The sequence below is a fragment of the Siniperca chuatsi genome, linkage group LG8 (assembly GCF_020085105.1).
Source record: "Siniperca chuatsi isolate FFG_IHB_CAS linkage group LG8, ASM2008510v1, whole genome shotgun sequence".
Taxonomy (NCBI): domain Eukaryota; kingdom Metazoa; phylum Chordata; class Actinopteri; order Centrarchiformes; family Sinipercidae; genus Siniperca; species Siniperca chuatsi.
In genome coordinates this window covers 31,344,882-31,371,275 of record NC_058049.1, presented here as the reverse complement: position 1 = coordinate 31,371,275, position 26,394 = coordinate 31,344,882, and the positions used below count along the sequence as shown (strand labels likewise).

The following is a 26,394-nucleotide window of genomic DNA, read 5'->3' as shown; positions in this document are numbered from 1 at the left end:
TGAACATGTGACTCTGACACCATGGGAATTAATGTGCTGCTCTAAGAGCCTCCACTCTTAGTTTCATGCTGGCTGCGGGGATTTGCTCCCATTCAGACACAAGAGCATTAATGAGGTCCAACACTGATGGGGGTCTCTAAGGTCTGGCTCACAGTCAGAGTTCCAGTTCATCCCAAAGGTGTTTGGATGGGGTTTAGGTCAGGGCTCTGTGCAGGCCACTCAACCAAACTGGGAAAAGGCATTTCTTTACGGAGCTGCTTTGTGCACGGGGGCATTGTCATGTTGAAACAGGAAAGGGTTTTTTCTCAGAGCGGTGAGCAGTTTGATGCAGGAACTATCGGTAGAGAGAAAATAGTTCCTAATGAAACCGCTCACAACAAATCTGCGGATTATCTCCAGTAACCGGGTCAGGATTTCTGGAAATCATGAGTTTTTCAAATGTATTTTTTGGCGCTTTGAGCTCCACAAGCCGAGCGCCATATAGTCCCATTATATTCCAACAATGCAGACATCTCTACAGCCGATATCTCCAAAACTCTGCAGCTCACACCAAAACTATCCAGATGGATAAACAGCGCTACAGGTAAGAGGAGAAATATGTATTTCTGATTTTGGAATGAACTGGCCCTTTAACAAGAGAGGTAACGCTTATCCAAGTTGAGCAGGTAATTAAGATGTGGTATTTGAATTTATATTATATGATAACTAGACAGTATTGCAGGGTTTAGGCATATTATCTAAAAGGATATTTGCTAGTTTGTTCTAAAGGGACAAAGTAACTAGCAAAAGCATCTACTGGATTTTCATGAACTGCTCATAAAAGCTACGTTTCTATTTAAATATTTGTGTTATATTACTAACGTGTACATGACCAGTGAGCCGTGATTGAATGCTTATGATGCTAAGAGTAGCTGCATGTTGTGACCGGAAGTGCCGGCACACTATATTGTGGTGTGAGCGGATGCGCACCGGCAGCTTGACAAAGAGTCCGTGTCATTCGCCCTCTGAGGACGGTAGCGGTTAGCTAACCGTGCGAAGAGCTCCACAACAAGGATAACACGTCCGTGTTCAGTCTGAGGTAGTGTAACGTCAACGTTACTGTTTCTGTCACCTGTGTGTCTGCCTCACAAACTCCCCGCCTGTCTCTCCGTCGTCTGAAACCATCCGCAGTGAATGATCAAGGCTGTTAGCTAACTTAGCTAAGTTGAACTTTGGACAACAGGGAAATGTTTTTTTGTAGCCTGTCAGAGCCAATGTGTGCGATAGTGGCATTGGTTTTCATGTTCCTACACACCACCCTAAAATATGTGACATAATATAACGTTAGTTACTGCTAGGTTACACTTTGTCATTTTGAACAGTCTAAGTTAATCATTGACATCAGCTAACCATGTAATGTTACTGTATACCAACTTCTTCAGAAGCTATAACTTACATACCTCAGTGCATCACTCATAATATTGTATTTATCGCATTTGAAAGCTACCACAAAACTAAAGCGCCATTCTGACGGGACTAGATTCCAGGAAAAGGTGGGTAATGTTAGATTTGCTGTCTTCCTAATGCTCATCGTTCCGGGCGGCATGTGAGCTAAAGCACCATCATGCTCTTGCTCCTCTATTTGTGTCATTACGGTGCAGATGCTAAGTGCAGCCATAGACTATAAAACGGGGTGCGTGATAAATCCATTCAGAATGCGCTGATCCCAGATCGGTCTCATGCTTCCTGACTTTTTTGGCACCAGGAAGTATGGGGGGAAAAAACCTGGGTTCTGCCGTAATGGACCCCTAGTGGAGGAGAGAGACTATAACGTCCTCCAGAGCCACCCTCTCCGAAGGGGAGGACGTGGGGTGGGGTGTGGGGGTGGTCTGAAGAATGCCACTGAACGGTGGAGGTTTGTGGCAGAATTGAAGAGCATAATATTTCCGCAGAGTCCTGTCCAGCCAGGCAGGGAGAAGACCGCAGAACCCACATCGTGTAACAATCCGTCACTGGGAGGGCGACAAGTTTGATTGGGAGACGCATGCGGGCGCTGGGGCTGGGACCGTGGCTGCTGTGTCTGCTGAGGACTGAGCTAAGGAGCCAGCTGCTCTGATGCATTCTTGGCTTCCTCCAGCCGCTCAATCGGGCTCTCTGCCCCACTGGAGTGGAACACATGGTCTGGCCGAGGTCTGGACTTATGCGATCTCCGCTTCCGACAGCTCGTCCCTCTTGTGGGTGAGTTTGTCGAGGGAGCACACCCAGAAAGCCATGTTGCTAGCGAGTGCTACACCCTGAGCAGCACCAGCATAGCACCTATCATGCAGGCTAGCTGTTAGTTTGTCTCTCTCAGACAATGGCAACCGTTTTTCTTACCGACCAGGGGGAGTGCGGCGGGAGGAGACAGACCCTGACTGACTTAAAATTAGCACCATTTTTGGGCACACACAACGTGTGAGTGGGTCGGCCTCTTCCAGGTGTTGTCGTCCCAGGCAGAGGAAGCATGACTCGTGTGCATCCAAGAGGGGCATGGTCGCGGTGCAGGTGAGGCACAACTTAACGTCGGCCATGGTAGTAAAAACTAGCAAAGATGGTGAGAAGAAAAACCCATGAAAACCCGTGACAGAAATTTGCGGTCCATGAAGTTACCTGAGCGTCATCTAGATGTTCTACAAAACTAATAATAACTAATAATCAGTCTTTAAGATACATTACGGCAAAAGCGGTAACGTTATTCTTACTATGTTGGAACAACCAGCAAGGAGACTGAACATTTTGACACCGTATAACATCACACAAGTCTTGTTGTTCAAAACACGTTACCACCTAGTACCTAACACTTCACCATGTCATTCTGTCTGCCACTGCTTCGCGGGGCCTCTGTGTGTGTGTGTGTGTGTGTGTGTGTGTGTGTTGTGTGTGTTTGGTGGAGGACTTGCAACATCAGAATCAGAAATACTTTATTGATCCCTGTAGGGAAACTCTTTGTTACAGTAGCTCGTCTTTACGTCAGTGCACACAGGAGAAAGTACTAGAAAAAAATAAACACTATAAAACAGGTCAGAAATAAGTTAAGTATCCTGTCGGTATAAGTATAAGATAAGATAAAGTATAAGATAAAATCATATCTTCCACTCTTCAAACCTCTCGCAGATTTCTTCAATAAAAAAAACGACCTAAAAATATTCTTACTAATTTAGATTATTTTCTGGCATCGAACACAAACAAATGTTGTGTATCTCAGAAAATCATTTAATTTGCAAAGAGCATGCATAATTTAAGCAATGCAAGAGTAAAACTTGAAGCCAAACATAAAAAGGTGGCAGTATAAGTATCTGGACCACATGGAACATGCCTCTGACAAAAGTACCTCTGTGGCTGCTAGACGCTCAATGTTCTTTGCTAGCCACTTGTTTGCTTCAGCTTTTGTGCTGGGCTGGTAGTGTTTTTACTTGGCACACAAGACCACATGAGAGTCTGACTTCTTTCAGCTGTTATGCTACATTATGCTGCACATTCTTAATCAAGTGTGTGTCTCTGTGTAGATGTCAGGTGCTAGTCCATGGGTGTGAGCAGACTGGATGTATTTTACAGAAGGCTACTCCTCACCAAACTCTTCATTGGGGGATGGGGGAAGCCTGAAGATCTCAAGAGGTACGTAAAAAAAAAAAGAACACAACAGAATACAGCTAGAAATACAGTGGTGTGAAAAAGTGTTTGCCCCCTTCCCGATTTCTTTTTTTTTTTTTTTGCATGTTTGTCACACTTAAATGCTTCAGATCATCAAACAAATTTAAATATTAGTCAAAGATAACACAAGTAAACACAAAATGCAGTTTTTTAAATGAAGGTTGTTATTATTAAGGGAAAACAAAATCCAAACCTACATGGCCCTGTGTGAAAAAGTGATTTCCCCCTAGACCTAATAACTGGATGGGCCACCCTTAGCAGCAACAACTGCAATCAAGCGTTTGTGATAACTTGCAATGAGTCTTTTACAGCGCTGTGGAGGAGTTTTGGCCCACTCATCTTTGCAGAATTGTTGTAATTCAGCCACATTGGAGGGTTTTCGAGCATGAACTGCCTTTTTAAGGTCAGGCCACAGCATCTCAATAGGATTCAGGTCAGGACTTTGACTAGGCCACTGCAAAGTCTTTATTTTGTTCTTCAGCCATTCAGAGGTGGACTTGCTGGTGTGTTTTGGATCATTGTCCTGCTGCAGAACCCAAGTTCGCTTCAGCTTGAGGTCACAAACAGATGGCCGGACATTCTCCTTCAGGAGTCTTTGGTAGACAGCAGTATTCATGGTTTCATTTGCATTTGTTGTGAACTCAAGTAATCTCCACCGCTGCCTGTCTGATCTGCTGACCGCTGACTGCGCTCTGTGTGTGGACGAGCTCAGCCCGACACAGACAGCAGGAGGCTGCAGCGGCTCTGAATACTACAGTCTTTAATGATTTAGCCCCGGGGGCTGTTTAAGACAGGGTTTCAGTACCCATCAATACTCGCGAGTGCCCGATCGATATGCGTTACTCCATCATCAACGGAAAAATACATGTTTCATTATTTTTTACCACTTTCCCCCACGGTGAAACGCCACATAGAGAGTTGACGACGAGAGGATAGAAGCAACGCGACCAGAAATGACAGCAAAACATGTCTCAGCATAGTTTTCTTCTGTTAATTCGGCAGTAAAAACGCTTAAGCGCTGCGGCCCAAGTCTTATAATAGCAGGGAAAACTGCCGTTCATTCTGGCATCGTGTCGGCTAACATGTTGGTGACATTCTTATGTAAACAAACACGCATGTAAACACAACGGGCAATATCGAGGTCAGCAAAAGTGATCCAGGTCATGTCCATATATCGTACAATAAGTCGGCTAGAAAAAAAAGTTTAAAAAAAAGTTAACGATGCGGCAGATGTGTCTTCAAGGAGGAAGAGCCAATCAGACACAATGATTTAGCAAAGGTTCCCTCTACACATTAGTGAGTTGCTTAAAAAATGTGTCGTATTAATGTTTGATAAATACGTGCCAGGTCAGTCCTGCCAGGAAAACCAACAAAGGCAGGCATACAGGGGGCATCGTGCCTGAACCGGCTCAACAGGATTGACGAGTGGTACCAGCCACCCCTGGAGAAACCAAGGGTGCTTCGAAATTGATCAAGCTCCACCATCATCGAGGATGTTCCAATCCCTTAAATCCAGAGGAGCTTAGAGCGAGGAACCACAGGTGTATGTTATGCTAAGACAGCGCTGGGAGGGGCCAGGACACCAGTGGGAGGAGTTAAGGCGCCGCTGGGAGGAACTAAGACACAAGTAGAGGAAAAAAAGAGGAGCCATGTTCCAGGAGGAGCCCCTCTCTGCTGTTACACAGTCTCCTTCTGTCTGACGCTACCTAAGGCTTATGATCATAGGGGAGGCTTGCTTAGATGAAGATTGACCAGAAAGATTTGCTTCATAACTCAGTTCTGTCTTCACTCAGTGTAGTGTGTGTATTTCGGCCCTGTGTGTGTAAAATAACAGAGTGAAAAAATTGAATTTCCCCTAGAGGGATTAATAAAGAGTGTCGTCTTCTCCCCTTATCAGATGACGATCTGTGCTTCCATGCCAGTGAGCAGAATGCTTCAGAAACAAGGCACAAAAGTCGACTATTCATTCAAACCTGTCAGCTTGCAGTAGACATTTGGGGTATAGCAGAACTGGGATTAGTTATTGTGCTCTTCGAAAGTGGAATATGCTGCTCTGACCAGGGGGAAAAGCAGAGGTGGGCCAATCCTTTCCATTTGCAGATGTGTTGCTACATAAATAGCTGTGTGCAACAGCAACTCTGCCTCCACAACTGCTTTGCAATGACTGACAATAGGTTTAAAATGTTATCTAACAGACTGAGAAAGGGCTGAGTGTGGGTGCTATGATGGCTAAGTCCAGCATCAGCAATACTATAGGTTTGTTTTTCTAAGGAGACAACCTCAAAAGTGCATTGAATAGTCCACAACACAAGAAGCATATTGTAAGGTTTCGGCAGCGAGGGAGCATTGATTTGGCGTCTCAGAGTCAGAAACACTTTATTGATCCTCGAGGGGAAACTCTGTCGTTACAGCAGCTCACTGTCACCTCAGTGCACACAGGAAGAGAAGCACTAAGCAAATCAAACTATAATACACTATAATACAGGTCAGATAAATTAAGTACATGGTGGCTATCTGTGATGTCATCTGTTGGTTTCTGAAGGGGTGATTTGAAGCCTATAGTTTCAGTTTTATCACGTTATTTATTTTGTTGGATACTGGAGCCAGATGAGAATTTGTCAAAATGTGGATCTGAGTGTGATGGTGTTAGCAGACAGAACCCTAAATAGTCTATAAGACCTAATATTTTCTTAAACAAAGAATATTTTTTAAAATGGCCACCAAGACGGACATTAGAAGAGGTAGAAGTTGCTATTGAACACGTTCTATTTCTAGAGAGAAGCTGTAGGTTTTCCTGTTTGCACCCGTACAGTCGGAGTGTATGTCCAGAAAACCTAAATAATCTTACTGTATGAATCAGACAAACTAATACCAGTGACATGAAATGCCATGTACATATGTCTTAGGAATGACTGTTATGTTGGTCAGTATCAAATTGTGACAATTTATCACGATGTAGCTCTGAGGTCACGGTCCAGCCAGTTCATGAGCTGTTGTGGAGTCAGTGATGAAACCGGTGGATCTGTGCTGATGTTGAACTGAAATGTTCCCACTTGTTGGTGTTTTGCAGGATCTTTGAGTTCCGTAAGATTATTGGAGACAGAGAGAAGTGCAAGTCTCTGGTGCCTAAGGACTATCCAGTTTACATAAACAAGGTACTCCATCTGTTGTCTCTTCACCGCTCACTAATATAACTATTTCTTTTTTGCATTCTCACAGACATGTGTGTTTGTTTGTGCCTTTGTGCCCAGACAGAGGAGCACGCTGACTGTCAGATCCACGATGGGTTCTTCATCTCTCCTCTGGAGCACTTGGTTCCTGGAATCCTGCCACCGGAGGCCGTCAAAGCCAGGTACAGAACATGATGTCGTCCTCTACTTCTGCTGCTAACGTGATGATGTCGCAGCGGCTAATGTGAGCCCTGTGATCACTGGAAGCTGTAAAGGGATAGTTCTCTTTCTGGTGAAATGCGAGCTTAGGAAAATAGCAATTACAAAACCTGAACAGAAAGTTGCAACAGATCGTAGAATACTTGTTAAAAACAAAGGGTCCATTCAATACTAAAGCAGTGAAGTAGAATAAGTTCATGCAAGGACGAGACATTGAAAGAAGTCAGGTCTTCACATCGTTCCATGTCCAAGGTGCCAGGTGGGTGGGTGGGAGGTGTAGGGGTGGAGGAAGGGACGGGCAGCTTGGTAGCGCAGTATAGACCACCCAAGTGTTCAATATTAAGTTCATAAATAAGACATGATGAAATAAATATCATATGTCATATGACATAATGTCGTATTACCATGAAATTGTGAACTAATGTTTGAAACACAGCTCATTATAATGAGATGTTTTTTTCTCCTGCTTCTTTTCACAATAAGAGTTTATTGCAGGTAATTTGTTTTCATTAAAAGCATCATTTTTCTCAACCAAATAATGCTGACTGTTTGAGTTCATAATGCTGCTGCCGGTCGAGACGAACGGGGCCGAACCATTTATGTGGCCTTTTGAATTAAAACGGTCATTAGAAATGTATTGTGCATTGTTCCTGTTAAAGCACTGACTGCTGCCACATCTAGCTTCGTCTAGTGAGTTTCACGCAGCATGACGTGTGTGTGTGTGTGTGTGCTGTGGTATCCAAGTGAGTCCTCACAGTGTGTGTGTTGTTTCAGGTTCCAGTTTATAGTTCCCAAGAGGTGGCAGAAGAACAGACCTGTATGTATCCACTTGGCTGGGACAGGAGACCATGTAAGGCTCTAACCCTTTTAACCTCAACATTACTTGAACTTTAAAGTGTACCCAGGCAGCCCCGCCAAACACAAAATGCTGGCTAAGATCCAGGAAGTAGTATTGAGGCTGAGGTCCTGATATTGGCCTTGTTTCTCTTGTTGATGGTCTTCTCCATTAGCATGTGTTTCTATAGGAATGACTTCAATATTAATATGTAATGTTTCGCACTGAACACTGAAGCTTATTCTTAACCACACTGAGAATCCAAGACCGTGTTTAACAACAAGCTGGGTTTTGTGTACATGTGTTCCCTTTGGAAGCGGCCATCTTCCCATACCAGAAAGGTGGAGCTGGCTAGCAGACAACAGAGGCCGCTGAGGAACAAACAAGAAGATCCCTACAGGCGCTGATCAATACTGATTATAGAAAATGCAGCTGACGCTATGGGAACCAGTTTAGAGCTGCATCAGTTGGTACAATGTTTTGGACCCTTACCCTTCTAGCAGTAGAATGCTGGACAGATTGCTGTGAAGTTAACCTGATCCTCTTTCTCTGTACTTTCTGACTCTTAAGTATTAATGACGTACGTGTGTGTGTGTGTGTGTGTGTGTGTGTGTGTAGTTTTTCTGGCGTCGGCGGACCCTGATGGCCAGGCCCATGATCAAAGAGGCAGGAATGGCTTCACTGCTTCTGGAGAACCCTTATTATATCCTTCTATCATATTCTTTTTTATGTTGGAAACCTTGAAGATAATTCTGCTGGACAGTCTCCAATTAACTACTTAATATTAAGGCATTTTTAAATGCGTGTATAGTTTTGATTTAGGTCAGATAAAATCAAAACCAGACTACAAAAGGTTCAATTATTCTTGGAAACATTTGTGTGCGGTTTGAAAAGATAAAAGGTGCATTTAAGGGGCCCTCCAGTGATATGGTGTTGCGCTTCAGTCAAGCTGTGAAAATCAAAGCAGCGTAGGCCAAGGTATCCTGACTTTTCAAGCTCCAAAAACACTGAGCCGCTGTAATCTGCCGTCTCCTGCATAAACAGGCAGCGTGTAGAGGTGTGTGGGGTTATTCTGGAGCGGCCTGGTGTTTGATTTAATCAAAGAAACACAGTGGACAGTGTGTGCAGCAGCGCTTCTCCAGTCAGGGGCTGCTCGCATATGTGCATATATCCTTCTGCCTTCAGCTGGCTGCAGGGATTTAATGAACTGAAGGAGAAGCTTCTCATACAGTATGAAGCAGCTGTGGACACTCACTCATATTCATTTATAGATCAGTGCATCAATGTTTTGATGTTTTGATGCAGATTTAAACAGTTTGGAGAGTGTTTGATTACAATAGTTAATTTACGTTTTAAACATTATTCTGCCTTTGCTTTGCATTAGTTTGCTGTTGTTGATAAAATCAGCAGACTGCCAGCAGAGTGATGTAGTGCCAGAAACCGACGTGCTTCTTTATAATGTATCTCATGGCGTCCAATGTATTACACCCAACAGAATTTCAGAACTTAAGATAAATCCTTCTGTTGCAAATCTCTTATATATATATATATATATAATATATATTATAGGGGACGTCTAACAGGGCGTGTTGAATGACTAATGAAACGCAGCTGTAGTCTCCAAATCCAAAGTGAGATAACCCTGATGACATCACTATGACATCATCAGGGTTATTTCTCAGACCTGTCGAATCTGCTACGGAACCACAGAAGACATTATTAGTAGTACACCTTATGACTTGTAAACAGTCATGTTTCATGTGTAAAATCAGTGGTGGCCCTTTAAGTGTGTATATTCCGTGTTAACCCTGTACCTTGAATACTTAGTAGGCTAACAGGCTAGCACTGCTGATGCTTTGGAATCAAAATGAACACAATAAGAGCGAATCTTGATGAAACAAGCACATGAATCGATAAGTATAAAAGAGGACGTACTCACACATGAAGCTGAGGAAAGAATTCAGAAATCTGTTCTGACCAACGTCTGATGTCGTGTGTCTGTGTCTTCTTGTTCTCTTTATCTGATGTATGCTGTCTGGGACCATTTTTTATTCCTTGACTGACCTTTTACATGGCTACCGTAAACCCAAAGACCAACTGTAAGTTAATTCCCCTTCACACACTAGTGACTTACTTGGTTGGTTGGTTGATTGATTGATTGATTGATTACCAATTTGGCAATTGGTTGGGTTTTTAATTTCAGACAGCAGTAGATAAAGCAAGCTTTTCAGTTTTAAAAATGAGAAACAAAACGAGAAGCCTGACAAATATGTTGAGTTTGCATTTGATGGCTCCATCCATGACCTCATGCTAACTGTTCTGACTCTATATTTTGGTTCTTTTCGGATGACTGAAATCTGAAAGGAAGAAATGTGAACAGTGTCCAGTTTGTCAGGTTCTGGAGGATTGTGCTCTTTGTAAGGAAGCTGACTGGTAGACCATGTCTTTAGTACAGCAAACACCTGTGCTGCTTTCTGTACTGGACTGGTTATTTGTGGTTAGTATATAGGCAGAAGTGCCCAAAAGATACGGCATTTTTGAAGCTGATATTGATATTTGAGTTTTAAAAAAATCTATCAACATGTAAAAACAGCAGAATTACAACTTGCATTAGGTTTGTAGTTGATATTTAAATCAGTTGTTTTGGCTTTCACTTGCTGAATTTATGAGACACAGCAGCATCACACACACATTATACAAACATCACAACATTAGATAGAATGAGATTTCACCACTTCACTGTGCTGTTCAAGCACACGTTTAATTCAGTGATTGCTGTAGGCTTGTTTCTGCTATTGTTTGAAATGTATCTAAACTTGTGCTTAAGGCTGCAACGATCCGTTGTCTAAACGACTGAAAGAAAATGAATCTGCAACTATTTTATCAGTTAATCGTTTCAGTCATTTTTCAAGCACTGATACCAAACATTCTCTGGTTCCAGAAATGTGACCGTTTTCTAATTTTCTTTGTCATATATGACAGTATATCTGAAGGTTTGGGATGATTAGTTGGACAAAACAGCATATTCAAGACATCACCTTGGACTAGAAATTGTAAATGCAATTTTTTTAACATTTCATAGACTAAATAATTCCTCGATTTAATAATCAACATATTATTCGATAATTCAATCAGTTGTTAGTTGCGCCTCTTGTGTTGATGCAGATACCAAAATTCTAGTTTTTTTGATACCTCACTTTGACAAATATAGACATGTTTCTTCTAAAAGCCAAAGTTCTCAAACTCAAGCAGCTGTCCAAGAACTTTGTCTAAAATAAAATTCAGTCTAAAACTGAAAGAAGTTCAATTTCAATCAGAAAAGTCCTGATCAAAAGATTATGAATCTGACCAGACATCATTTTGTACATCACTTTGGACCAGCCAAAAAATGTTATGTTATACAAAATGAATGTACTAGACAGTTTTGGATACTCTGTGCTACAGACACATGTCAGTAGGCACCACAAACATAATGAGATTCAACACCCTGCCTTAGTGGAGGTGTGGAAAATCTAGCAGAGAACGAGTCACATACTGGACCGAGGACCCGGTGCAACACTTATCCTGCAGTTGCATCTCTAGAACTTTACTTCACTGAAAATCTTTTGAGAGTTTGTAGCCTGCTCCTTCAAAGAGGACGGCAGCTGTTGTCAGCTTGGATTCACAGCAGTTATGATGGATCCCATGGGAGACCCAGAGTCCCAGCAAACATGGTCCAAACTCACAGTTTCTCCACAACAAAGCTAAATACACCACTTCTGCGTGCGGCTCGGCTCCTCATCTCATAGCTCCAAAGCTCCAATGAAGCTTAAGTCCGGTCAGTTTTATTATACAGCCTAATATCACAAATCACAATTTGCCTCAGGGGGCTTTACAATCTGTACAGCATCCGACACCCTCTGTCCCCAAAAACCCCTTTAAGGGGAAAAAATGTTCGAAAGCTCAGGAAGAGCAACAGAGGAGGGATCCGTCTCCCAGGACGGGCAGACAGGAAATAGATGTCATGTGTACAGAAGAGACCAACATAGTAAAATTACAGTATGGACACTCAGGATGACAAAGTTATAGATATCGTAGAAAAGGTTTCAGTCGTAGTCATCTGGACACTGTTTTCAGAATCAAGACGTTTCGGCTCCCCCGAGGGCGGGGCTTAAGCAACACAGAGTAGCTTAAATTTCTGAGTTCTCAGACCATTTTCACAATTGAGAATGACTTCCGGATGGGAGCCGAAACGTCTTGATTCTGAAAACAGTGTCCAGATGACTACGACTGAAACCTTTTCTACGATGGAACACTCGAATGAGGGACTACACCGTCTTAAAGCTATAGATAGAATATTATATATATTTAAAGATTTATTTGGCAAAGCAACAATTGAACATAATGAAAATGGGGCTGAGCGGAGAAGTGGATTATGCTACAGGAGTGATTTGAGATGTTTTTATGGATGGTTCGACGCTCCCTCTTCTCATGACATCCATTCTGACTGCTGTGAATCCAGGCTGCCGCCCTCTGTGAAGGGTCGAGCTCCAAACTGCTCCTAGCCACCTGGCAAGATTTTCAGTGGACTGTTGCTCTAAAGTTGGGATTAATTCAGTGTTAAGTAAACGGGGCCATTATTTGTGAGTATTTTAGGCGGTCCAGTCTAAAGAATGTGTCGGACCTGTTTGTGATGGGAGGGGCTTTGATCCTGGAGTCAACAGTGCTTCTCCGTTGGCTGGAGAGAGAAGGTTACTGGCCACTAGGAATGACTGGCATCTCCATGGGAGGATATGTGAGTCACCAAAACAGCACACATTCTGCCATTTTGTTTATTGAAGTAGTTTTCTCTTTGATTTCTTTTTATCAAATCCACATATTCGACCAGTACTGCACTAAATAACTATTCAGCATGCTTGTCATCCTGGAGACCCTTAGTCACCAGCACGTAGCTTAAACTTTGAAAGTAAATATTTTGCATGCAAGCCTGCATACAAATGCAAGGGGTTCCAGTATAATTCCTAATCCTGTCTTTGTGTCCAGATGGCGTCCCTGGCAGTGACTAACTGGTCAAAGCCCATCCCTCTGGTTCCCTGTTTGTCCTGGTCCACTGCCTCTAGTGTCTTCACCACGGTAACACACTCTTTCTACCTGACATACAGTAGATCAATAAGGAGTGATCAGTGAGATCAGTGTTCAGTGCTTTTCTCTCCCTGTTGGTCGATGGACGCTGTGACAGTGTGCAGTGAAACTGCAGCCTGATTGGTTGGATTCTGAAGGTCACATCAGAAGACCCATGAATACAAACAAGGAAAGGTTTATTGTAGCTTTGTGGTTTCACCCTGAACCCTTCCAAATCTACATTTCTGATGTTTTTTCACTCGTGCCTTTAAGTTTAATTTAGAAAACTGTACTGTCCTCAGAGAGGACATTTGTGTTAGAGCGCACAGGGACACATCTCACACTACATCAGCTGTCCTACCATCCTCGGTCAAGGCAATTCAAATCATGAATGAATAAATACAGAAACTGCATCCCCTGACCCCCCCACCCCAACATACTAAAATCGTGAATACTACCACCACATAACTGTGTTATTGCCATGGGAATAAAGGCGTTTTTTGGGGGGTTTCTGAAGGTAGTGGCTGAAACTCTACTGCTGGTGGATGGGAACGATCCTGGCAGACCTTGTCAGCCCAGTCCGTCGGCTGCAACCACATGATTTTTCCACAGGTCTTAACAGTGCTTTAGACTTTCCATACCAGCAAACAATGCAATAAGAAAGGATGCTGTCAATAAAAGTATGATAAAACACAGTAAGAACGGTGTTAAAGTTTCAATCAAACTGCCTTAATGAATTCTGTCTAAACAATGATAATGAACTGCATTCCCATGAACATAAACTCTGTAGCAAGAGATATTATAAATCTTTTGTATATGCTATGGTTTTGAATGTTTCATCAAAATGTCAGACAAAGGACATTTGGTAACGAGGTAAATTTCATCCATTTCTTTTGAAAATGTTGACATTTTGTTGTGATTTTGTAATAGAAACGAACGGGCAATTTGAAAGTTTTTACAGAGCAAGAAAGTCGAATTCACATTTTTAAACACTATAATGTCTCCAATCATGGGATCTAATGGGAGACTGTTCATTTTGTTTCAATTTTTTTCAAAAGTTCCTCTCCATGAAGGAAAATGCTCCATGCTTAGCAACGGTCCCCTCTCATTCACAGTGTCTCTCATGTCCATCTGAGTTACTAGTTGCTGTAATGTCACGGCACAGGTAGTGCTGGTCAAATGATCAGCTTGATTTGTGTGTGCGCGCAGGGAGTGCTGAGTAAAGCGGTGAACTGGACAGAGCTGGAGAAGCAGTATGCCATTAACTCAGTGTTTGAAGAGGAAATCATTAAGCTGTTGGAGTACTGTGGGGTACGTTAGCCTTCCACTCTTCACTTACTCATACTCTCACATAGTGATTGAAAATGTCTAGAATTGTTATGTGGTGTTCGAATTTCTCAAAAGAACCAGGGCGGCCAAGGTTACAATTGGCTTGGTTCGATAAGGATATTAAAAATGCTAATGAGTTAGTAGAAATGTGGAAACTATCGGTACCGAATCGACAAGCTGTCATAATCAATCATAGGAAAATTGATCAGTTATGACTAAGATAATTGCTTACCAATTTAATGTAAACATTTGCTTATTGTAGCTTCACAGATGCTCACATTAGCATGCTTTTCTGTGTTTCACGTCAGTATGAAATGACACTGACCAGCTCTGTTGGGCTCTGGGCATTTGGAATTTTGTGTTTCCATTTCCAACATGTATAAATGGTTCTGCAGTTAGATGTGGCTCTTTAAGGAAGCTCTCCAAGCATCAGAGCAGCAACAAGCCTTCTACTGGAGAACTACCCCCCCCCCTACCAAACACACACACGAACACTGATGAGCATCAATGCATTGTGTCTGTCTTTTGGTCTGTGTATCCACATCTATCAGGCTGATTCCTTTAAGATGGGTCCAGAACTTGTGAAGAATGCGGACTCTTTAGAGCATCTGCTGGGCCTGTCTGGACACGACAGAGCGTCAGTGGGCCAGAACTCCAGAGCTGGAGGGGAAGCTGAGGCTGGACGAGGCCTGTTGATTGGTGGAGGCCCTGAAGGGGGCGGGGCTGGAGACAGAGTAGACCAATTCTTATCAGTGAACAGCAGTGGGACGAGCTTGGACGCTCTACCAAGGTAATCAGTTATTGTGACTAGAAGCTACCGAATGTGTTTTTGCCGTTTTTAAGGACACGGCTTCAAATATCATATTTGTGATATCCACTTTTGCTCAAAAATGCATTTTTTGTTTTGTTTTCTGGACTTATGATCCACATGCTTCAACTGACACAACACATGTTAAACATATCACTTGTGTATACATTGGTAAGGTGAGGAGATTTGAACACCTAGTTACTGTGTACAGTATGTACTGAATGTATTGTCTGATCTGATGTACATAATCTATAATTAGGGCTTCTAGCACATTGTGCTGATAGATGGAATTGTTGTCACATGTGTTATTATTATTCAACATGTAATTCCTGAGAACAGACCCTTGTGGTACCCCCTCATTTATCCCAAGGGAGGTGGTTTTGAGGCCATCGGTACAGATCACCTGTGTTCTGTCGGACAAACGTGCATGAAACCAGTTCTGAGCAAAAACATCCAAACCTAGACATTTAAGTAAAATGCAGGTCAACAGTATCCAAAGCCTGAGAAAGCTCCACAAACAGTAGATTCTTGTCCAGTGAATGTATATCATTTAGTACAACTGTAGTGGCAATAATTATGCTCTGTCATGGTCTAAACATCAGTACAAACCTGTATGGGCACAGTATGTGCAACTATGGACATGGACATACAGGTTACGGGGCACTAATTAGAAATCAGAAGTAAATCTGACAAAGGGATTTTCCTGTGGAAACTGTATGTAATAGATAAATTACTGATTTTGTTGACCAGCAACAGATAAATCTTTGTTTTCCACAGTTTAAGATTTTGTTAACACATTTTTGTACTACTTCTAAAGCTTAAAAAAACACCCTACTTGGTAAGTACTGATCCAGAAAAAAATCCCTTTTTTTATTTAGTGTCCCACAATATTTAGTTACAGTTGTCTAAAGTTTCACTTATTTCACAAATTATTGTGTTGCGGAGATGACTTACTACTTTACTCATAAATCGTTGCTGTCACAATCAAATCTAATTACCATACAATGCAGGAAGTAAACCCGCACTATGCTTCAGTTTTTGTTGTTTAGTTTAACTGACTTGTTTTCATTTTCAGGATCCTACTGTTACTTGTCGCTCCAGTGACACAGGTTTCATCTAAAATCTTTTTTTTTTTTCTCAGAAGCCTTCATGCAAACAACACTCTGCATGGGAAGAAGACGGATTCAGCCAAGTGCTGGCGGCCATCATTACATAGAGAGTCTATATGCTTCATGAAGGGAGTGATGGACGAATGTACACACATGGCCAACTTCTCTGGTAAGTTTTATGGTGCAGACAGACAGATTTACAGGCTAAAGAGCATCTGGCCTACATAGGTCCGCTGTAGGCATTCCATGGGAGTTCTACGGAGGCACGACTTTAAAACGATCTGCAGACTACGTCGGGACAACTCGCACCAGCCGACTGCAGTATTGGATCTACAGCCTTATCTTATGTGCTGTCTGGGGAGGAGAGGAGTGCTAACCTGTAAGCGCATGTTCCCTGATGTTCCTCCTCTGAAAGCAAGACAAGATCTACAGCCTACATCAGGCAAATGTATGTGTGCTATCAGGGTCCCCTATTACTAAACCCTCCCAGTGTGGTACAGCATATCGTTGGTAAAATATCCAGTGCACTACCAAACTATGACAGACAGAAGTACATTTTAAACAATGATAGTTGTAGATACATTTTCAACAATCGTAGCAATATAGCTACATTGGCTTACGTTTTGACGGAACACCACTTGCTATAATTTTGAAATTCTTACAGACAAATACATAAAATCCTGTAACTTACCACAACACCAACCCACCCCGAGACCTCGCATACACACTCACCTTATGCCATACTCTGCCATCCGACGGTGAACTGTTTCGTTACCACTGGTGAACTTTCACCAACCCCAAAAAGCCTTGCTATGTCACCAATAGACAAACCTGCGAGCAAAAACCTTTCCAGGGCTTCCGCAGGCAGCATATGAAGAGGGCACCCAACTGTCCCAGCATTATTAGTGTGGTATACGGACATGTTCAGGCAATGAGCCACTTCCTCCAAATGATTGAAAACAAAAGAGTCAACCTCTGTGTCTGTGTTTGCCGCTAATTGAAACACACTGTCAGCCAGAGCGTCCACACGAAAAAGTAAATAGTCCTGACTGACAGTGTTATTTTTAGCTAGATTAGCTAAGAGCCTGAGTTCTCTAGCGATCTCCTGACTGGAGGGAGCCGTTTCTGTAGTGAGCCTGGCCACCGGTGTGGGAGCGAGGCATGTCTAGTTGATCTATGCACTCTGATGTCGATCAACCAATAGGCGAAAAGTTGACCGCATGACACACTTTGAATGACAGCCCTCTCATTTGCATAATGAAGCAGAAATGCAAAAGGAAAATAATACATGGAAAATTAAATGGGAAAGTAAATAAATAGGGGAATTAATACAAAGGTAAATAAATACAGAAGCAAATTAAAACAGACATATCAATTTATGTCACATTTTATAAATCAATTAATGCCTACATTTATTCTTAATATTAGTTTTGGTGCATTTAATTGCATATTAATTAATTTATTGAGTCATTTATTTATTTATTTATTTATTTATTTATTTATTTTTAGTGTTGGCAGTTTTGGTCCTCCATACACTTGAAGTTGGACAAAGTTATGCCTGTATCATTGCGCTACTACAACAAAACTAAAACAGTGCAGTTATTATAGTACCTAAATATTAAAGAATCAGTCTACAATTATTATAGTCTACATTATTATAAAACATCACAGAAATGAGATGAATTGCATAATAGGCCAAAAGTAGGCAGTAGAGGATACATGTAAATGCTGCTGGGGACTGCAGTCCCATTGTTCCATGACTCTATTATTTACTGTGAACACTGCACCACCTGACCAACTCTTGGAATGCTACACTGTTTCATGTTCTTATATCCCGGTGGGGACTTCAACCTGAATGCACTGTGGGGACAAATACTGATGTCCCCACAGGTAGAGACTGCTTTCTCAGGGTTAAGACTTGGTTTTAGGGTTCAGGTTACGGTTAGGTTAGGGTTAGGGTTAGGCGTTCAGTTGTGATGGTTAAGGTTAGGGTAAGGGGCTAGGGAAAGCATTATATCAATGACTGTTCCCCACGGGGATAGTGACACAAACTTGTGTGTGTGTGTGTGAGCAACCATATTTACTTCACAGTGACTGTAGTTTTTGCTATTTCCTAAAGTTATTTAATGGTACAGCACGTTGTACCAAACTAAATGTAATCCAAACTTGGAGCAGGGCACATTTGCATTGCACTGTCGTTCATTCCACCAGTAGCTGAAATATTCCTGGTAACGGTGTGCGAAGTCCGTGCTGGCGGAGATGCATAAGCGCACCGGCGTTTCCCTCTCCTCCAGCATCTTACTGGACACGGACAAAGGTGATGGCACCTTTTGATGAGGTGTCCAATAATTCCACGGGTGATGTGAGGAAAATTTAATTCGCTGGAGGTGTTTCCCTGATGTTCCTGAGCTCCTCTGGTGAAAGAGAAGAGTTGAATTTACAATTAAAACAAGACAAAACAGTGCGCATCAACACACCGAAGGCGTCCATTGGTGGCACCGTCGTGAATAATATACCCATACCTGCACCCTTTGCAATGGAGTGGACAAAATGGATACAGGAGCTCTACCTACTGGAGGACTTCAAAGTCAGCCAATGTTTAAAGCCTGTGGACTACTGCTCAGCTACACCATTTTGCAGAAGCGAGTGAAGTTGGTTATGGAACCTATTACCTATTTGCTGTTGAGCAACTCCAGTGCACAACTGTGTAGTGTCTTTATCAAGGGAAAGGCCAGGGTGGCTCCCTCAAAGCTAATTACCATTCCTCAGCTGGAGCTAACGGCAGCAGTAGTAGCAGCACGTATCTGTGGAGAAAGGAATTCCAGATGCTGCTGCTTGACTCTGTTTTGGACTGATAGCACCTGAGTGCTGAAGTACATCAAGATTGAGACATCCAGATTTGGAACACAGGGCCTCAAAGATCCTTAAAATATCTCATGCAGCTCAGTGGACATATGTGAGCACCTTATGCAACCCTGCAGATCTTGCCTCAAGGGGACTTGCAAAATGGATATCAGGTCCACAGTTCCTGATGCTGCCAGAGGAGCAATGTCCTACAAATCCAGATGGTTTGAGAGAACCACCAGAACAAGATGATCCTGAAGTCAAAAGAAGTATCTTGGCTTTTTTTTTTTTTTTTTTTTTTTTTTTTTTTCAAAATTATGATTTTTATTATTTCCTTCACATACATCCAAAAAGGCAGTCCAATGCGCTTTACACGTGGATTTTCACAAAAAATTACATTAAAATTGAAAATTAAAAATACAAAAAACAATAATAATAATGAAGATACTGTATAATATATATATATATATATATATATATATATATATACCCTGTAAACATATGCACATACACTCATGTAGACATATAAACATAGCTAAGTGAATACTTAATATGAAAGGAAACAGTTTTCTCCCGTCCCACCAGTTGAACATGTCGACTTGGTTTTAAATTGTGTCTACATCAGACTTGTCTTAGTTTACATTTTCCTGATCTGTGTTAAGAATGGGTCCCAGATTTCTGTATAGGTGTCCATTTTCCTATTTATTATGTATATCAGTGGTTCATAAGAGGCCGTTTCTGATGGGCTGTGTACCATTCAGAGCAGGTAGGGTTGTCTCTCGTGTCTCTTTGACCTGCCAGGTGTGGAAGACCACTAAACAATTTCCATTTACAGCATATAGAAGATAAGGTAGGCGACTTGGTAACTGGCCTACCTTATTCAGACAGTCGCAAAGATGGAGGAATCCCCAGAAGTCTTTTCTCTGAGGATTGTAGAGTTCTCTCAGTTCTTCAAATGTTCTTAAGGCATTGTTATGATAGAGACATCCAGTGTGTTCAAACCCCTTAGTGTGCCACTCTCTGCAGGAGAACACCATCCCTCCTATTATTAGGAGGGATGGTGGGAGGGATTATACCATATTGAAGCGGATCCTGCCAGGAAGGGGGATGATCTCTTTCTTGTGTGTATGATGCCAGATATTCCTAGTGTGAGATTATTGATATCTCTTCTGGATATCAGCTTTTGGACACTGGCTCAGATAGTCTGCTGCCCTGAATGGGGCGTTAGTTCTTCATCTGTATCTACCCACAAAGGTCTGTCATCTCTGCTTGAGAGGAGGGAGACTATCTGAGTCCCCTAGAATGCTTCCTGGTAAAGTCTCATATTAGGAAGTCTCAGCCCCCCACATTCTATTGTGTTGTCTTGTTAACTTCGTCCTAGCCCTTTTCCCAGCCCAATAAATTGGCTAAACATTTTATCTATAGTCTGAAATGCGGTCACTGGTACACTTAGAGGTAACATGCTCAGAAGGTAGTTCAGTTTGGGAGCTATAACCATTTTTATAGCTTGGATTCTCCCCCATAATGAGATCTGCAGTTTGTCCCAATAAAATTTTGGCTAATGCTTTTCATGGCAAAGAAATCAATTCTACCTCATTCTGGAATCATCTGAAAAGAGTGATGGGCTGGATCCTAGTATCTGCAAGAAGAGGGCAGGGGTCAATGTATTGCTGGCTCAGTCGAGGTCAGATGAGAGGCAACAGAGGGATGTTCTGGAGAAACAGCTGCAGAGTATCAAGGATTCATTCCATGTTTCGCCCTCCGTGGAGGAGCGAAGGGAAGCTGAGCTGGAGATAATCACATCTTGTCAAAGGAAAAGATTCCCAGAGGATCTTTCCAGTCTCCGAAAGGGACAGAATGTGAAAAGGACAAGCCACATATACAAACTCAATCCAGCGTTTGAAGATGGTGTCTTGAGAGTCGGTGGACGGCTAAGTAGGGCAGCTATGCCTGCAGAGTCAAATTGAGAGTTAAGGTCTATTGAACAATTGAAGAGAGTTGTCTTACACGTTGGTCCAAAACCTTCCACAGGTGTGAAACTGGGTTGAGATCAGGTGACTGTAAAGGCCGCAGCATTTTCGTCACATCTTTTTTATCCTCACCAAAGCGTTCAGTGAGCCCTGCTGCGCCGAGGCAGCTGCATCTGATGTGTTTCTTCTCTCATTCAGGTTTCTCCTTTCATTTGTCCCCCGTCTGTATGTCCCAGTGGCAGCATGTATACACAAATAAATGGAATCTGTCCTTCCATTTGTCCTAGTCCCGGTAGACACCAGTCTCATCATCGTGGTCCAGGCCAAAGAGGACGCCTACATTCCTCGTACAGGGGTCCTCAGTCTGCAGGAGATCTGGCCAGGATGTGAAGTCAGATATCTGAATGGAGGACACATCAGTGCATACCTGTTCAAACAGAACGTCTTCAGGTAAACTACTGACTCAGAGAATATCAAAAGATGAGTGTGGTCAGGTGTCAGGTGTGTGAGGTTCAGAGCCGGTGAGTATTTGGCTAGGGACACACTCCATATTTGGCTCCTTTGTAGCAGCATGAATTAGACGTTAACTGTCTACAGCCACCACAAACTACACATCGGACGTCTTGAATCTGTAAACTTTAACTTCTGTTGCAAATGTTTTTTCCCAAATGGGTTTGATAAGGGATTTGAACCCCAGACCACAGGCATAACTAACGAAGGCACACCTGATCATTTTTCTTTTAAAGTTTATTTAAAACAAACTACTAAAGACACATTTTCAAAAGCATTCATTATTCATTCTGTAAATGTACTCTGTATAAAAATGAAAAATTGCATTCCTTTAGGTTAAATAGCTTGTTTAGGACTCAAAGCACAAAGTTTAGCACTCAGACTTGACTTGGGACTTGTTAGACTTGACTTGGGACTTGACTCTGAACTTCATAACCAAAAATGGTGACTTACACTTATAATCCAATGTAAATCCACTTTGCATCACACTGTACAATAAAGCTTATCCTTATAAAGATGGTTATGTTCACTTTTTGTTGACACTATGTCAGACAGCTGTTGATTGACACATGTCCTGTCCATCTTCATGTGCATGAATGGGGTGGAATTCTTTTTGCATGGGCAAAAGAACAAATTCAAAGTTGAGGTGGTCAAATCCCAGACGTACATGATCTTTTCTTAGTCATGCAACTCTTGCTGTGTTGTTTTAGAATTGATTGCATATGTGTTTTATTTCCAGACAGGCCATATATGATGCATTCGACAGGTTCTGCCTGAAGTATCCCAACCTGCACTAGCCACGGCAGACTGCAGCCCGTTCCTCCCTGTAACAGCACCGGGACCTGTGGCTGGACATTGGAAAAAGCAACACCTGTCCACAGACCAGAAGCCTCAGCAGAAAGTATGGCAGTTAAGATCTCTACTGCTGAGACACGATGTGTCTGAGCTTTACAGGCTATCCTGAGATAAAGGTCAGCTGAGCACAGTCACTATTCATTCTTTACATTTCCAACTTGTACAAAGGGGACGGTGTGGGCCCTGGTTCAGCCAAACAGATGTAAGGGACTGAAAGTGTAAAAGTATCAAAAATGTTGTGGGACGTTCCTGCCAGTATGTGGCTGTCAGAGGAACACTCGGGCCTCTAGTTTCACTTTGGTAAACTGGTGTTAACAGACAATAATAGGCACTTATGGGCATGTTAGGAATTACATCGACGTGTATATATAAGAAGGTAAGCTCACTGTAAAGCTGATTTCATAACAGAGAAATACAATAATTAATAAATAATTACAACAAATTTCACGGTTACGCAATTAGCAATGGAATTGGTTACATTTCTGATGTGAGCAGTATGAACATGTTTCATTTTCTTCCTTTTTTTTTGTCTTCAAATGATAAAAAACGACTGCCTGCGTCACTTGCACTGCGTCCACTGTTGTTGTCCTGGCTTTGGTTCCAGCAGGGGCCGGGCCCAAACCCAAAACCATAGTTTTCTCAGTGATTAGATATAATCAGCACTAAGGTGTTGAAAGAATGAAACCAATCTCCCTCCAACTGCCAACTGTGTGTCCATATGATGGTAATGAGTTTTAAACATGGAATAGATAGATAGATATGATTATGGCATGGATGGGTGTGGAAGGTTTTATTTCCAGCACTGTTTTATCAGCCACTAACGGAGGTCAGGACTGAGTTTAAGGAGAAGCTCAGAGACAGAACAACAGTGTCTGCAGTGCAAGAAAAAAGACGACATGTTGATAATGTTAATATGTTGCACTGCGTATTGTATACACTGCTGTTCATTAAGGCCATGCACTGGAATACAAACACCACACAGAGGCAGCTGGTGTGGAAACAAACTGACAGGTCAGCCCTTCTGGCCGTCTGTGTTGTCTGTCGCTGTGGATGTTTTCACACAACAGCCAGGGAAAGTCAAACTTGAACTCAGCAAACATGTTGTTTTGTCTTTAAAGGACCGCTGAGCTCCCTAACTACAAATCATGTACGCTTCAACATTTCTGGATGTATGCTGTACATGTTTGAGATTTTTGGATGGCTTTTGACTTTACTTTGAGTAGTGTAATCTAGAGTGAACATCAATTCTGCTTTCAGTTTTGTCAAAGTTTCATTATTGCTGCCTGGTAGAACAGTTCAAGTGCAGCTTGGTTTGAAACCTCTGCAGTAAATCACCTCATAATTACAATGAAACTGACAAAAAATGGATACAGACTTGATGTTTACTGTGATGGAGTACACAACTCAAGCATTTATTTTCATATTGTACAGAAATGATGGTTTGGAAAATGGGTAGCTGGGATGTAAAGTGTAACTGATTTGTAGTAAATGTGCTAAAACATGCCAAACCACGGTTATGGTCCTGTGAGAGCCTGCTGATGCTGCTTTCTGCAGCTGATGACAGTGTATGTACACCGTTTGCCTATAGACCTTTTTCACAGCAGACATTTTTGACGTCAGAGCAGGAAAAGCACAGGTGGAACTAAAGACATTAGTTATTAGCATCAGTTCCATTAAGTGTCCCAGCAGGCCATGGCAGCGCACGTCATGCACGATAGCAGGGCCCTGCAACTGGCTGATCTAAATGGCATGTTGTCATTAATGTTGTTGACTACACCTGTGCTTTCCCTGCTGTGACATGTCAAAATGCCTGCTGGGAAAAAGGCCTATAAAGCCCCATTCGGACGGGATGCAACCTTCACCGTGCTCCTCGCTCCGGACGGCATTTTAACCCTGGTGAAAGGACAGGACACGGTCTGTAACAGACATGGACATTCAGCAGGACAAAGACTGCAGCCTCCCCAGGGGGGCGCCGGAGAGCTGGAGGGGAGGCAAAGATACCGCAGGAGGTGGATCTGAGTCATAACTCAACATGAAACTCACATCTAGTCCAGAGGAGATCATCGTCTCTGACGTCCGTCCAGAATCAACCTCCAGGAATCAGCTTAGACAGACTTAGACTGCCTGAGAATCCTGCAGTTTCTAAGTTTCCTTCAGTCTCACAGTGATCCAGAGACAGCTGTCTGTCCGTCCACGGGTCCACTGCAGACAGGAGCTGCTGACTGCTGCTTCGGCTGCTCTGATGGGACAGACTGACTACATGTGAACTCATACAGGCCAACAGACAGGCCAACAGACGTGTCTGCAGAGAACAGCAGCACCGAGCTGCAGCTGCCATCACAGCAGACCGTCTGATGAGCTGTGACGGGCTCTCGCTCTCCTCGTGGCTTTATGGTTTTCTGTCGTCTGATTGGTTCCCAAACAGGCCTATATGTTGCTGTTAGCATGTTAGTGTCTACCAGATTAGCAACAACATTTTCACACAAAAGTCAAATTTCACACTGAGCTGATAAAATGCAGCAGAAGGAAAAAGTCAGAGGGGGGAAGAATGACCCACATACAGATTACAATCAGTGAGCAGGTGATGTTAAAGTCCCCCCCCCGTAATGTTTGTCTTCACCACAGTCATCCTCCAGTTAACCGTGCCATGTTGTTGTACTTCCCTTTTATATAATGTAATCTTCTTTGTCCTGACCAGGCTCTTTGTAGTCCACCACAGCTCCAGCAAAGTCAGCAGCTTGATTTCTTTCTCTCTATACAGTTGTACAGTTTGTGGAAGTGAGCACTGAATGATATTATTCCTGCTTGACTCAAACATCTGTTGTTAGTAGGATCCATAAAAGTGAGTGCCTTTTTAAAATGACGTGCTCAGATTTCTACACTGAGACGGTGGTGCTACAGGTCCAGAACACACTGCTGTGCAAAATGTCACATCTGTAAAATGACACTTTCTTCCAAAATAAAAGAACTCCGGTCAAATTCTGTATTTTTCTTCTTGTCAGCAAATCCCATGTGCAGAGCCAGAGCAGCCAGCGAGCAGCCCGTGTTGTGTGATGGAGCTCGTTCCTCTGAGCCACAGAGCTCCACTGTCACATCAGTGAGCCGCACTGCTGCAGCATGAACACACACACACACACACACAGGAGCACCACACTTCTAGAATCACAGCAGATGTATTGTTTAAGGGAAGAAATGATAGGACTATTGTTCATGGATTTATTATAAACTAAGGCGTTATTTTGATGATGAGACGAGGATTTTTGTTAGTTTGAATGTTTAAGATAGATGATGACTGGTTCAGTAGAAAGCACCTTTGCATACCAACTCAAAAATAACGGATTTTCAAAATAAACCTACCATTTTACAGCCTGTCCATTCGGTCATTAAACAACGTACCCTTTTTAAATCTCACATTTATCCCAGATCACATGGAGCAAGAGGTCTGTCACTGCGTGTTCCGTGTCAAAACCAATTCTGATGGGATGTTATAAACCGTAATCCAGGCGCGCGCGCGCGTGTGTGCGTGCGCTTCCTGATTCGCGGCATCGTCTGGCCTCCTGATGCTGCGTGTGATCCTCGGAGAGGAGGGAGAGGAGGGAGAATCGGAGCTGCGGGTGGAGCTTAGTTAGTTTGGGGGATTTCAGCCTGCACTCGAACTGTTACTGCAGCAGACTGAACTGAGGTGTGTCTGTCGTGGTGTGTTGGTGTTGGCCTGTGTAAGAGATGAGTGTGAGCTTCTACTGTGCTCTGTGCGGTTGACCAACTTAACAATAATGACTCACAAACATGACGAAAGTCTTACCATACGGTCCCAAACTGCTTTGTCCAGGCTGCAGGCTGCAGGCAGGCTGCAGGCAGGCGGCAGGCAGGCTGCAGGCAGCGGGCTGCAGGCAGGCAGGCTGCAGGCAGGCAGGCTGCAGGCAGGCAGGCTGCAGGCAGGCAGGCTGCAGGCAGGCTGCAGGCAGCAGGCTGCAGG

The 26,394-nt window shown here is 42.8% G+C and overlaps 1 protein-coding gene and 1 long non-coding RNA gene across 5 annotated transcripts; one reads left to right on the top strand and one right to left on the bottom strand.

Annotated features, from left to right (window-relative positions):
• The first annotated feature begins 922 nt into the window (after positions 1-922).
• abhd18 (abhydrolase domain containing 18) lies at positions 923-25,397 on the top strand. Of its 4 annotated transcripts, XM_044205857.1 has the most exons (15): positions 1,932-2,217; positions 2,363-2,523; positions 3,525-3,633; positions 6,740-6,824; positions 6,921-7,021; positions 7,833-7,908; positions 8,512-8,596; positions 9,965-9,992; positions 12,529-12,667; positions 12,916-13,005; positions 14,203-14,304; positions 14,874-15,112; positions 16,272-16,408; positions 21,341-21,503; positions 22,303-25,397. In XM_044205857.1, exons 3-15 carry the CDS (start codon positions 3,542-3,544, stop codon positions 22,358-22,360), a joined length of 1,395 nt encoding a protein of 464 aa, XP_044061792.1. In that variant the 5' UTR covers positions 1,932-2,217; positions 2,363-2,523; positions 3,525-3,541; the 3' UTR covers positions 22,361-25,397. The 4 variants fall into 4 exon arrangements, with proteins under 4 accessions (XP_044061794.1, XP_044061791.1, XP_044061792.1 ...); XM_044205859.1 differs by lacking the exons at positions 1,932-2,217; positions 2,363-2,523 and adding an exon at positions 923-1,078 and having other exon boundaries at positions 22,307-25,397; XM_044205856.1 differs by lacking the exons at positions 1,932-2,217; positions 2,363-2,523 and adding an exon at positions 923-1,078.
• LOC122880577 lies at positions 22,907-26,364 on the bottom strand. Its single transcript, XR_006378969.1, has 2 exons — positions 26,221-26,364; positions 22,907-26,130 (listed from the first exon to the last, which is right to left on the bottom strand). It is a non-coding gene; the product is annotated as an uncharacterized LOC122880577 (long non-coding RNA).
• Between the last annotated feature and the right edge of the window lie 30 nt (positions 26,365-26,394).

Bases quoted from the DNA above. Each gene is read 5' to 3' on its own strand.
- abhd18 (XM_044205856.1), top strand. From the start codon at position 3,542: ATGGGTGTGAGCAGACTGGATGTATTTTACAGAAGGCTACTCCTCACC. The intron at 12,668-12,915 runs GTGAGTCACCAA...CTTTGTGTCCAG, and splicing joins GCATCTCCATGGGAGGATAT to ATGGCGTCCCTGGCAGTGAC. The intron at 21,504-22,302 runs GTAAACTACTGA...TTTTATTTCCAG, and splicing joins TTCAAACAGAACGTCTTCAG to ACAGGCCATATATGATGCAT.